At 40.1% G+C, this 14,289-nt stretch overlaps 1 protein-coding gene across 1 annotated transcript in view; it reads right to left on the reverse strand.

The window, feature by feature from the left end:
* Positions 1–13,927, reverse strand: part of CYP46A1 (cytochrome P450 family 46 subfamily A member 1) — a 49,455-nt gene extending 35,528 nt beyond the window's left edge. The window contains exons 1-3 of the mRNA XM_021007358.2: positions 13,669–13,927; positions 11,659–11,739; positions 1,735–1,816 (exon numbers count right to left, since the gene is read on the reverse strand). Of these exons, the coding sequence (XP_020863017.1) occupies positions 1,735–1,816; positions 11,659–11,739; positions 13,669–13,811 (306 nt within the window). The 5' untranslated portion in view covers positions 13,812–13,927. The remainder of the gene's footprint in view (positions 1–1,734; positions 1,817–11,658; positions 11,740–13,668) is intronic.
* Between the last annotated feature and the right edge of the window lie 362 nt (positions 13,928–14,289).

Here is a 14,289-nt window from a genome sequence, read left to right on the forward strand (position 1 = left end):
GCCATTAATGATTCAACAAAACCTTGGAATATGGTCTCCAGTGGTGTGCCCTAGAGACCTCTCCTTGGCCTTGTTCTGTTTGACATTTTTATCAATAACTTGGGTAAAAATATTGATAGTATGATAATGAAAGTTGCCAATGACACGAAGTTTGAAAGGATAGTTAATACAATGGATGTCAAGAGTTGAGATCTCAAAATATTTTGACAGACTAGAAGGTTGGACCAAATCCAATAAGATAAAAGTGAATGGGGATAAATGTCAGGGTTTACACTTGGTTATTAACCTCCCAAGCTAAAAGAACTAAAGCAAACTTAGACAGCATTTAGAAAGCCACAGCATCTAAGATTATGGAAGTGATAATGGTCTTATGATCTCTCTTGGTCAGACAACATTTGGAGTGCTAGGGTCACTCTATTTTAAAAGAGCAAGCTGGATAGATCAAGCCACAGGACAAGGAACTAGGGAGGTAGAGTGGAATGGGTCCTGGCTCTTTAAGTCCAAGGAGCTGGGTTCCAATTCTGCCCCTGAAACTTATTACCTGTGTGACTCCAGGCAAGTCACTTAATCTCCCTTGATCTCAGTTTTCTTATCTGTAAACAAGGGAGCTAATCTGGATGGCTTTGGAGGTCCCTTTGAATTCTATTTCCATGACCATATGTTTGACTTAAAGAAGAGATTCGGAGGAAAGGCACAATAGCTTTAATATTTGAAGGGCTACTATGTGGGAAAGGGTTTAAATTTGTTTTGTTAAATGAAGGACAGGTTATATAAGCTACAGGGAGGCAAAGTTAGGCTTGTTATCAGGAAATTTCCTAAAAATTAAAGCTATCTCTATATGGAATGGGGGGCAGCTAGGTAGTGCAGTAGGTAGAGTGGTGGGCTCGAAGTCAGGAAGACTCTTCTTCCTGAATTCAAATCCAGCCTTAGGCACTTAACTAGCTACGTGACCCTGGGCCAATCACTTAACCCCATTTGCCTCAGTTTCCTTATCTGTAAAATAGAGAAGGAAATGGCAAACCGCTCCAATATCATTGCCAAGAAAACCCCAAAGCGGGTCACAAAGGACTGAACACGACTGAAACAAGTGACCAACAACATGTGGAATGGGCTGCTTAGAGAATTAGGGATGTAGGGGCAGCTAGGTGGTACAGTGGATAGAGCACCAGCCCTGGATTCAGGAGGATCTGAGTTCAAATCCAGCCTCAGACACATAACATTCACCTGCTGTGAGACCCTGGGCAAGTTACTTAACCCCATTGCCTAGCCAAAAAAAAAAAAAGAATTAGGGAATGCCCTCTCATCTATGGTCATCAAGCGAAAGCTGAATGGCCACTTGTCAGGTAGAAAAGTGAAGTTGTTTAAGTAGGGGTTGAAACACATTGCTTCTGAGGTTTCTTCCAACTCGGATTCTGTTATTCTGTGAGTGGCTACCACAATGAAATCACAGCTTTTTTGAAGAACTGAAGTACACACACACACACACACACACACACACACACACACACACTCAAAGGCATTAGAACAAAAAGGAATCTTGGATATAATCTACTCCAACCCATCTTTCTCCCTCTTTTACAGATAAGGAAACAGAGGCCCAAGGGAGTCAGAAAACTGCATCATATAGATACAAATAAGTGACAAAACTGATGTTCGAACTCGGGTCTTCTAACTCTAAATTCAGTGCCCTGTCCATTATTACTAATTGGTGGAGGATGTATTCAGTTTAAATACCTTGACTAACTCAGGACTCGTAATAAGCACTGAAGCTCGGTGAAGGATATTTATACGTACAATTGGTCCATATTCTTTGGCCCTGCAGAGCAAAGTGAGAGAGAACAAGGTTATGGTTAAAAAGAATTCATAATTCAGCAGACACCACATCAAAATGTTTTTCAGAAACAGAAAAAAAGAGATTCCTCTGCCTTAGTTTCTAAATATTACATTTCCTTTGATATTATAACACTATCAAAGCTCATAAGCAGTGCTCCAGTCTCTTAGTCATAATTTAATGTTTTGACAAATCCTTATTAAGTATCTACTAACTCCAGGACCTTGTACAAAAGGTTTTTGTTCAATGCTTTATCGTGGCCTGGGGGTCCAATGCTTTATCATACTAAAGCACAGAATACTTGGATACAACACAGGGTCTGAAGTCAGGAAGACTCATCTTCCTGATTTCAAATCTGTGATGCTGGGCAAGTCACTTAACTCTATTTGTCTTTGTTTCCTCATGTGTAAAATGAGCTAGAGAAGTGGCAAACCAGTCCGGTATCTTTGCTAAGAAAACTTCAAATGGGGTCAAAAAGAGTCAAGCGTGACTGAAAACTGCTGAACAACAACATAAAATCCCACAAGAAGCAATCATTTTGAAGTCTTCCTATACGCCTGGCACCAGGGAGACAAAGACAAAATCAAGCAATTACTAAGTCTTCAAGGAGTTTTATATTCTATTGAGGGAAACAACAGGTACATATAAATATGTACAAAATACACATAAGGTAAATGGGGAAAAGACAAGGCTGCGGTAGAGGTGGAGCAGAATGAGGAAAGGCTTTCAAGGACAAGGTTGCAGAAGCTGGGAGGCAGAGAATAGGAAAAAAAGTCTAATTCAGGTTTATGGGAACAGTCAGTACCAGGAGTCCTAGCAACTTGACAGGCTTCAAAGTACAGAGCCAGGGGCAGAAGAGAGTATGTCTATAACCTAAGAACCAGACTAAGTGGAGCTAAGTTCAATAGCAGAACTCTGGCTGCCAGGTGATGAATTTTTTAGCTATGGCAACTCACAATGACCATCAACTAAGAAACAGAGGCTGCGATCTGCTTCAGTGGATAGGACGTGTCCATTAAGAAAAGCATAGCTCCTTTGCAATGTCAACTTAATTGATATCTAATGTATTTGCAGAAATTTTTTTTAAGTTTGCCACAAATCTTGCCATAAAAAGCCCATTTAAAACACCTCAGGAAGTAAAACAATTTCTAAGTCCAAGGTGATGAGATCAGAATAGTATATTTAGAGGCAGAAGAGATCTTCACAGTCATCTAATCCAACCTCTTTGTTTTGCTGTTAAGGAAACTGAAGCCTTGAAGATGCTAAGTCATACAGGTAATAAAGTGGCAGAGTCAGAACCTGAATCCAGGTCCTCTGACTTCAAATACAGCCTTCCTCTATACCATAGTATTTCACAATGTTTTTTCTACTGCCTCCCTCCAGGAAGGACTTCTGTGAGGGTAGTACTGAACAGAACAGCACTAGTCTATCAATTACTATATTCAATATTTTATTGTACTGATCCAAGATACCCCCAAGTAAAAGGTCCTAAGTGAATGTTAACCTCTTCACTACACATATAGCACATTTTAGGGTCAGAAATCTTAAGAGTTCAAGCAGAAGTTCAAGCAAAGTTTGTGACCTCTGTTTTTGCAATCTCTCACAATCTCTGCGGAAGAGATTTTCTCAGAGGTCAGTCAAAAACATGAAGAACATGTGTCATGTTTTTAGCTTATTTTATTTTCTCAATTATAGGTAAACAACATTTTAAATAGTCATCTTAAAAAATTTTTAATTCCAAATTCTCTCTATCTCTCCATCCTTCCCCTTTCCCCTGACACTTAAGAAGGCAAGCAATTTGTTGTAGATCATACATGTGAAGTCATGCAAAACACATTTCCATATTAGCCATAGCATGTGCTTTTCTTTATGTGAAAAAACCCAGTCAGCTTTGGCTCGAACCAGACTCTAATATTCTGTCCCTTCTTTACCCCTCCTCAACAAATTATAATGCTCAAAAATCTCTAAATATGGATCTGCAAATTAAGGTGACAGTTAACACCCTTGCTTGCTTCCCCACTAATCGTTACCCTTGGTGAAAATTACATGGAGGTGGCTAGGTGGTGCAGGGGATAGAGCACTGGTCCTGGAGTCAGGAGGACCTGAGTTCAAATTTGACCTCAAATGCTTTGACACCTCCTAGCTGTGTGACCCTGGGCAAGTCACTTAACCCCAACTTCCTCACTAAAAAAAAATTAAGAAAAAGAAAAAATAAAGAAAATTACAGAGGAAAATTTAGGTATAAGGTTATGAAAAACTTCCTCATAGTTAGAACTACACCATGGTAGAATTTTTGCCTTTAAGAAAAAATGGGCTTTTGTCTCGTGTCTTTGCTAGTGGCGCCATGGGTCACCAGCAGCTCTACTTGGAGCCACCCTCAAAAATTCGGCCAGGGGTCTCGGTCCTGCCGCTTCTGTTTGAACTGCATAGCCTGATCCGCAAGTACCACCTGAACATGTGCTGCCAGTGCTTCTGGCAGTATGCGAAGGACATTGGCTTCATCAAGTTGGACTAACTTACATTTGTGGATCTCGCTTCTGTGATTATACTGACCATCAGTGATTACCATTTTACTGGACCCTGGACAACCTGAAGATTGATCGTGTTCCACGTGCCATGCCGATTTGCATATATAATTTAAAAAGGTCATCCTTAGATATTAAAATTTAGAGTTAACCTATCAAACCATCAACAAGTTATGTGAAAATACGAAAAAAGGCAGTGAATCACATCTATCCCTAAGTGTTTAATGCAGTAGAAACAAATGAAGCATAGAAAATGAATGTCTACCTCTAGTTCTGTTTCAAGTTATTTATATCTTTGATTTTTCTCCCTGTCAGACCTGGAAGGTCTTCAGAGGTCCTTTTAATGGATAGCTGAACGACAATTCCCTCTGACACATAAGTGGTTATCCAGCTTTTGCTTGAAACCATCTGGTTAGAAGGTAATTCCACTCTCCCAGGATCAGTTATTTCCTTTGCTAGCTGTATTTCTGATTATCAAAAGACAGGCAACTTGACAGTTAAAGATAACCCTAACACTGCCTGTTGCTAGAATGAGACTACTTTTTGTGGCAGAGTGCACTGGAGCCAGGAAGACCTGAATTTTCAATTTTTTTTTCAATTTTCAATTATTTTTTTCTTAAGTGTATTTATTTCTAAAATTAAAATAAGACACTTAGGGAAAAAAATGAGCTCCCTCACACTGGAGGTTGACAAAGACTAAAAGAGAAAGGAAGGGAATTGATAGATTGCTCTTGTTGCTGAGTCATTCCAGTCAAGTCCGACTCTCTGTGACCCCATCTGGAGTTTTCTAAGCAACAGTACTAGAGTGGTTTGCCCTTTCCTTCTCCAGCTCATTTTATAGCTAAAGAACAAGTATTCTTAGTCAAATAAGGTTGAACTAATTGGCCTTTGAGGTTCCTTCTAAGATTGAGATGTTGTAATTCTATTTAAAGGTATGTATTAGAAAAGCTGAAAAAAAAATCCATAGAAGCAATTTGGTCCAGGAAGGATGGTGACACATAAAGTCATAAAGGAATTATATTCCAGCAAAGATCTAAAAAGTGCACCAGATCAAACAATGACTTAGAAATCCAAGTAGAAACCAGATTAAGCTCTATCATCCACACCAGACTGCACAATAAGCTAATGAGAAGCTGTCAAGCATTAAGAAAGAGGGGCCGCCAGGGAAGCTAGCATTCACTCAGGCACACAGGCAGAAAGCCTGCCAACGCTTGGACAAGGCTCACTCCAAGAGAACCTGAATCCTGTAGCTTTGTTCCAGGGGAACTGGGGGTGGGGAAGAAAAAGAAAGCTCAGATACAGTTGTCATGGAAGTTCAGGGGAACAGAGATCTAAAACCCACAGCTCTCTACCATTGCATATGGGGCTAAGAATCAGTAGTGTTCTGATTAGGAAGCCCCAGAGAGGCCAAAAATCCTCACAACCCTCTTCTGGGGATGCCCCAGAGTGGTATCAACCTGCCAGGGCTCTGAGTACAGAAACACTGGGGGCGGTAAAAGCCAGTAATAGGAGCCAAAAAAATTGAGGTCAGGAACAAAGAGGGCCTGACTGCCTCCTCTAAGACTGGTAGATCCTGGCCCTGGTCCCAAGTCCCAAATTAGGAACTGAGACTAGAGATACGAGTAAACAGAAGGCCCTGAACGCTATGAAGAAATATTGTGGGTAAAGAAGCACTCAAAGGGCAGAATGAGAAGAGAATTACAAAAAGTAGAAACAGAGCCTTGCGAGAAAAAAGAGCACAAGGACTATGAGAACACTTGGAAGAAACGAAAAGAGAGAAAAAAGGGCTCTAAAGGGGAAAATTGGAGCAAGAAAAAAATACGGAACAAAAGTGGGAAAACTTTACATAAACGGACTCCCTGAAAGTTAAAAAGGAGAAAACAAAACTCAAAGGACCCAGAACACTCAAGAAATATTAGGACAAGATCAAAAGATTATAAAAATTGATTGCAAGCTCCTTGAGGGCAAAGATTGTCTTTTGTCTCTTTTTGTATTCTCAGGGTTCAGCATGGTGTCTGACACAGAGTAGGCTCTTAATAAATGTTTATTGATGAACTGACTAAAAGTAGAAGAAAATGTGTTGTCAAATATGTTATGTTACAGATTCCTAAGCAAAAATCCTGAATATTATAAGAAATTATAAATGAAAACTTCCCAGATCTATTAGAATCAAAGAACAAAGCAAAAATAGAAAGAACCCACTAATCACCTACAAAAAAGGAGGAAGGAAGGAAGGAAGGAAGGAAGGAAGGAAGGAAGGAAGGAAGGGAGGAAGGAAGGAAGGAAGGAAGGAAGGAAGGAAGGAAGGAAAAGGAAGGAAGAAAGGAAGGAAGGAAGGAAGGAAGGAAGGAAAGAAGGAAACAAGTATTTGTTAAGTGCCTATCATGAGCTGGCATTATGCTAAATGCTTTACAAATATTATCATTTGATCCTCACAACAACCTTGGAAGGCAGGTGCTATTATTGTTCCCATTTTACAATTGAGAAAACAGAGCTTAAATGACTTGTCCAGGGTTACACAGCTAGTAAGTATCTGCGACCAGATAGGAACTCAGGTCTATGCTGACTCCAGGTCCAGCACCACCTAGCTTCTTCATGAAATGAAAACTCTCAGGAATTACGTGGCTAAAATCCAGAGCTTCTAGGTTAAAGAAAAAAATATTGCAAGCAGCCAGAAATTTAAAAAAATAAAAAAGTTCAAATACCAAGGAATCACAGTCAGGATCATGTAAGGCTTGAAAGCAAGTACTATAAGGACAGAAAATGCAAGCGTAAAATATTGCTGTTCAATCATTTTTCAGTCATGTCTGACTCTTCATGACCCCATCTGGGGTCTTCTTGACAAAGATACTGGAGTGGTTTGCCATTTCCTTCTCCAGAGGATTAAGGCAAGCAGAGGTTAAGTGACTTGCTGAGGGTCACACAGCTAGTGAGTGTTTGAGGCCAGATTTGAAGTCAGGTCTTCCTGACAACAGGTCCAGTGCTCTATCCATTGAGCCACCTAGCTGCCTCATCCCATTTGAGGTTTTCTTGGTAAAGATATTGGAGTGGATTGTAGAGAAAAAGTAAAAGTTTAAAAAAAAGCTTAAGAATCAGTGATTAGCATCTAGATGAGGTGACAGGAGTTGAATAAAAGTAGGAGCAAACAATTTCAATTACAGATGACTATTAGTGATCTATAATATAATTGATTCCACTTTTTCATCACTTCTTTCTTCTAAAGTAAAGATGGCAATGTGAGAAGGAAGAGAGAAAAAAGTATGAGAGATGACGGAAGGAAAAACATTATGAACAATTTTAACCATGAATATTAATAGACTGAACTCATCAATAAAACAAGAGGATAGGAAAATTGATTAGAAAGCACAAACTATATACTGTTTAAAGGAAACAAAGATTCATGCAGTCAAAAACTTGAACATACAAAGATTTGAGGATTTAAAATGAAAGGCTAGACTAGAATTATTATACCTCAGGCAAATTAAATAAAGCAGGGAAAATTATTATCTCAGACAAAGCAACAATGGATGTTAAAATAGCTGAAGTACTATATTAGGCTGAAAGTACCATAGTCAATGATACAAGATCAATATTTAATATGTGTGCTTCAAATGGATTTTGTAGTAGAAATCTCAGCTTGAGATTTTTGTTGTGTCCAATTTTCCATACTGCATTTAGGGTTTTCTTGGCAGGGATAGCTTAGCTAGTTTAGAGAGTTTAGCTAGTAAGTGTCTGAAACTGGATTTGCCCTCATGAAGATGACTCTTCCTGACTTCAGGCCTGGCACTCTATTCACTGTGCCACCTAGCTGCCCCATCATTTTGAGATTATATAGCATAAACTGATAATGGATCCAATCAATACAGTTTCATGATTTTTCGCCAGCTCCATTCATCAGCATGTGAATAGGGATGAAGGTAAAGATGGTGGGAGCAATCCAAGATTAAAACTGGCAAGACATAATGAGAAATAGGATAAGGGGCAAAGGACTCAAGTATAAGGGATGATAATAAAGGGTTGTCACATAGGGATGAAGGCTAATCTGGGAAAGAACCAAGGTTTGATGGCATTTGAGGCTATAGTGAGGATAGAGAACAGTGTTAAGAGTCTTAAGGCAAAGGGAACACAATAGAATGTTAAGACTACAATCAGATAAAGGAATTTCAGAATTCATGAACATGGAAGTGGAGCCCTTGGGGATGATAAAGAATTCCTTTTGTCTCCCTCATCCTATGTCATAAAAGCCTTTCCTGTCCTGTCTTTAATCTTTAACCCTCATAAAAAACCTTAAAACTATGTCATCATTCATATAGAAACCTCTATATAAGCATAACTGCCCCAAATATCAGGGCCTTTCATTAGCTTCTTACTAATGGGGTCCATGATGCTATTTCACTTAAAAGAAAAAGCTCCCACCACTCAAGAGAAAGTCACCTGAGTGAATTCTTTCACACTCAAACCAATCTCCCAAATCTGACCTCAATATTTCAAGATCAGGGATATGGCCAGTATTACATATGAGCTGAGGTAGCTTTGAAGAATAAGTCATGGGAATTGAGTAAAATGAAAAATTGAGAAGCTAAGGTATTTGAAGGGGTATCAATACACAACTAGGTAATGCAATAGTTAAGAGTGCCAAACCTCAAGTCAGGAAGACCTAAATTCAAATCCTCAGATACTTACTAGATGTGTGACCCTGAGCAAGTCACTTAATCAAATTTGCCTCAGTTTCCTTATTTGTAAAGTGAACTGGAGAAGGAAATGGCAAACCACTCCAGTATCTTTGCCAAGAAAACCCCAAAGGGGGTCATGACGAGTTGAATGCAACTAAACAACAAGAACAACATCAATATACAAGGTGTCCCAAAAGTCTTAGTACTGTTTTAAGCTTTAATTGCTTAAAATACTATTAAAGCTTAAAACTTCACTAAGACTTTTGGGACACTCTAACCTCCAATAACTTAAAACTAATATTTTGGGCACCCCGTATGTGTTGGAATACCCTTGTAGGAAGGCAGGAGATGGGGAGGAAAGACCTCAATCCCGGGACTGAATTCAATGAGAAAGGAAAGTGTCCTTGGGGGTTGGTAGATAATAGTTACTAGAATCCATAAATTTGGTCTTTTGGGTGGTGATAAATTTGGATTGAATGCACCTCAAAATGAGGAGAAGTAACTCTTCAGTAATGGTAGAGGGAGAGTCTGGAAGCGGCATTGGGAGCAAGGAGTATTCTGATTCAGCCACCATAATGAGTGAATTGATGGGGGGGAGAATTGCAGGCTATGAATGAAAGTACAAGCAGTGCTGGAAAAGGGGGTCAGGAATTGTGTCATCAGAAGAGAGCCTGATCTCAACGAAAACCCAAAAAAAAAAAAGATTAGGAGTCAAAAAGAAAAAGGCTTAAGATGAAAGCAAGTTTGGAGAGGATTCTGAGAAGATGGTGGAGCAGGTCAGAAAATTCCAAGCTCTTAAGATTTTACCACATAAAAGAGATTAAATAGTGCCTCAACGTGAACAAAGTGTGGGTAAAAATAAATAAGAATAAGTGCACAATAGGGGTCCTCTTAGAACAATCCGAGAAGACCTGAAGGAAAAGCCCAGGATGATATTTGGTCCCTGTGAAGAGTAAACCCCTCCAGGGTAGGGACAGCTTAAACAACAAGTGATAAATAAGCCTTGGGGTTAGCTGGGGTGGGAGGCTGCCTCAGCCCCAGCCAGAGAAACTTTTGCCCCTGAGACACTGAGGGGAGTTGGGCATCTGAGCTGGGGAAGATCAAGGGAACCTCTGCTGACACGGAACGCCAGACCCAGCTGTGCAGGGGAGAGTAGTAGGGGCAAGAAGGAGCCAGCACATGCCTAGTGAGTGAAGAAGCAGTGAAGCCAGACACTTCTGGTACGGAACTTACAGGAGCCTGGAAGTTTGACTTTGGTTCCAGGCTAAAGGGGAGAACTGAAGATCTGAGGCCAGAGGCACCATCTCCCACACCCCAGGACTAGAGGAGATTACAAAAATTAATCTATTACTACCCAAAAAAATTCACAGTGCTGTCCCAGGCTGTCACTGCTTGAGAGACGAGGGCTGTGCCCATTCTCACAAGGAAGAATGAAACCTTTTCTGATCTCTGACAGCCTCCGAACTTTTAATTCTAGTGTGGCTGTTGCCCCACATGCTATGTTTCTTTCTCTTTTCTCTATTCTGTATTTGAGTTCTGGTGTTTGAGTCTAAAATAAATTTTTTTTTAAAAAAGATGAAAAGTTTGTTCCCTATGAAGCAGGTACTCCCAAGAGCACAGTAAAAGGGTCAGGTAGATTTGGAGTCAAGTCATTTGGAGGTTAGAAGGGGGATTAAGGGAAATAAGAATACAGAAACAAGCAGTACAAGATGAGGATTACTGTTCATACAACGACAGCCAGGGGTTCAGAATCATTGGGAAAGGGGAAGTCTGATGGGAATGGCAGTACTCTAACCATTGAAGGAAACGAGTTTAGCCATTAATGCCTAGAAAGAGGTTTGCTGAGGGAGGCAAATGATTAAGGTTATTTAAAGACGCCCTCAAAGTCCAACATCAAACCAGGTGGCAACGTTGAGTCCTGTGATGGCCAAAAGGCATCACATCAGGCAGGTGTAAGCAAAAGTACAGCCTGCAGAATATAGACAGGAGGCAGGAGCTAGATATTTGAGGTGGGTCTGATCAGACAAAGGCCTCCAGAGCACTGAAGAAAGCCCTGGGGTGAAGACAGACAGCACAGGCAGGTGAGCCTGGAAATGTTTGTTTTCTGATTTCATTTACAATGGGAATGTTAAGATAGATGAATTCAATTACTTCTAATAGGTCATTAGGTAAAGAACTTGCATTAAGAATATTAACAGTTAAATTAATGTTTATACACAGTCTAAGAACCATTAGGGTCTTAGTATTCTCTCCCACTACCCTTGATAAAACCATCAATAATGGCATCAATAAATACAGAAGCTGTTTTGCATTTTCACATTTTGCGGGTCTTCTTTGACCCCCATATACAACATCTTGTGGCCAACCTGATGGTCATGATCTCCATAAGTTGACTTGGACAGAAGGCAGAGACTATTGTCAGGCCCTCACGTAAAGGCCTTCCCTGAACCAGCCAGAACCTTTTCTCTCCATTGTCATGGCCTTAGAGAACCCAGGGTCATCTCTGCACCAACAAGAGCTGTCCCGAGAGGGCTTATGTGGAAATATTTAAACGAAATAGAATTATTTACACACACGCACACACACACACACACACACAACCACCACCACCCCCCAAATTAGAACTCACCATTCCAAAAATACATCCTGTCGAATTTTACCACTATCCTTTGTCTGTCTCTTGAAGTAAGATAGGTGTCCAAATAAAAAACTGAAAAAACAAACAAACCAGAAGAGATTAGAAATTGGAGTCAGAGATACAGAGAAAATAACCATTTGTTTGCCCTTCATAGTAATTTTTTATCCACAACCTTCATGGGTAGGTGGTATTTGATAGCTTAATTCCACTGATAATTCAAAAGTCATATGTAGTAGCATGCTCAAATAAAGCAAGTCTAATGTTTTAATATATTCAGGAAAATATTTATTTAATTTATTCAGTGAACAATATAAGAACAAGTGCAGCTAAGTATAAACCGTGGACTCCATTTGACACAATACGGTGATGTATCTATAAAATTGTGTCAAAGAATTAAATATAATCATGACAACTCATATTTCTATAATCTGCCTCACAAAATCAAAACATACCCAAGATACCTACAGAACTGATTCAAATGTATGAGAACAAGAGCCATTCCCCAAGAGAGAAGTGGTCAAATATATGAACAGGCAGTTTTCAAAGGAAGAAATCCAAGCTATCAATAGTCACATGAAAATGCTACAAAACACTAATAATTAGAAAAATGCAAATTAAAGCAACTTTGAGGTCTTACCTCTTAAAAGACAGACGATGACAAAGATGACAAAAGAGGAAAATTACACATTTAGAGGAGTGAAAGAAAATGAGCACAACACACTGCTTGGTGGAACTGTGAATTGATTCAGCCATTCTGGAAAACAGTTGGGACCTATGCCCCCAAAGTCACTAGACTGCATACCCTTTGGCCTACCATTACTAGGCTCATGCCCCAAAGAGATCAAAGAAAGAAAAAAGCACCTATATATACAAAAATACCTATAGCAGCTCTTTTCATGGTAGAAAAAGATGGAAATTAAGGGAGTTCTCATCTATTATGGAATGATTAAACAATTATAGTAAGTCAATATTATTGTGCCAAGAAACGATGAAATGGACAGTTTCAGAGAAGATTGGAAAGACCTTTGTAAACTGGTAGAGAGCAAAGTGATCAAAACCAGAACAATTTGTATAGTAACACTATAAAGAAAAACAACTTTGAAATGCTTTAGGACTCTGATCAATGCAGTGACAAAAAAAAAAATTCAGATGACCCAAGATGAAGCTTCATATGATCAGGGACTTCCTGACAGGGCAATGATGATGGACTCAAAATGCAGAATATCCCACGTATTTGTGGACATAGCTAATGAGGGAAATTTCTTTGAGTGACTATGCATATTTGTTAAGAAGGGTTTCTTTTCTTTTTTTTTTATTTGTTTAATTGGGGAAGGGAAATAGTGGGAAAGGGAAAAGAAAAGTTTGTTAACTGAAAAAAAATAACCAAGTTAGATTTAAAGATCAAACAAAATTAAACTATATCAAAATTATTGCTTTAAATAATTTACACACCTCTGTAAACACTTCCCCACTCTCTGTTTCAATTTACCCCTTTGTGAAATTCTGTGGGTGGGAAGTATTTCAGAAGGGCATCCCAGCTTCCTCTTGGCCAAGGGTGTTTCTGGAACAGGCTCTCTCACTGATTGTTCAATTTTGAGTGTGAAAATCAGAATTTGACTGATCGTTCTTTTGATTGTCTAGATCGTGAGAATGTTAATAATGCATATTAGATTTAAGAGTGTGTGTGTATGTGTGTATTTTCCCCCCTCCAAGAGCCTGGTGGTTCAACATTTACATCATACCTCTACATTGCTCTATAAACTTTGCTTGAGCTCAGTAGTGCAGTAGAAGAGTCAGAGAATGAAGTCTTCACCACACTGGAGATTAATTAATAATAACGAGGAGGAGGAGGATACCAATGGTGATAATGATAGATGATGCTTATATAACATATATAAAATACTTTACCTCTATTTAATGTCGTTTGATCCTCACAACACACCTGTTCTTTGTCCCAAACTAGCCACTGAGCCTCCCCAACCCCCCAACCCCAGCCCTCACCTGGTCCTGGGTGGCCCAGGAATGTGGTCATAGCGCAGATGGACGTAGTGCACGTAAGCGCAGTAGAAACCAAAAGCGAGCAGGGGCGCGGAGAATAAGAGGAAGAGCCAGTACTCCCACAAACTGTTAGCCACCAGCTCCATTACTCGACTATGCCCTTTCAAAAGTGACTGAGCCAAGCGGGAGGTGCTGCTGTAACCCTTTCCATCAGCGCTTGTACCTCCCAGTCCCCGCCCCAGTGCCCACCTCCGGTCTCTAGCCTTTCCCTCCCCTTCCAGACGAGAGCTGCCCTTCAATCTCCGTGCTCTTGCTCTCTGTCTCGTCTTCTTTTCCACCCTCCCCCGCACCCCTTTTATTCCCATCCTGCCTGGCAGCAGCTCCTTCTAGTTCCCCGTTCAGTTTTTGCCCCATCCCCTCCATTCTTCTTTCCCATCACCTACATCTCTGCTCACTCCCCACCAATCACAGCTCAATCTCTGCCCTTCATCGTTCTCCAGATATACATCTTAGCCTCATTTCCATCCCGTCCTCTTTCCCGTCCAGTCCCTAACCCTCCATCCTTCCCTGTCTCTTCTTTAAAAACAGCCTCCGTTTCTACTGCATTCTGGCTACATCTCTCCA

Source organism: Phascolarctos cinereus, unplaced genomic scaffold (genome assembly GCF_003287225.1).
Source record: "Phascolarctos cinereus isolate Bilbo 61053 unplaced genomic scaffold, phaCin_HiC Scaffold_2;HRSCAF=192, whole genome shotgun sequence".
NCBI lineage: Eukaryota > Metazoa > Chordata > Mammalia > Diprotodontia > Phascolarctidae > Phascolarctos > Phascolarctos cinereus.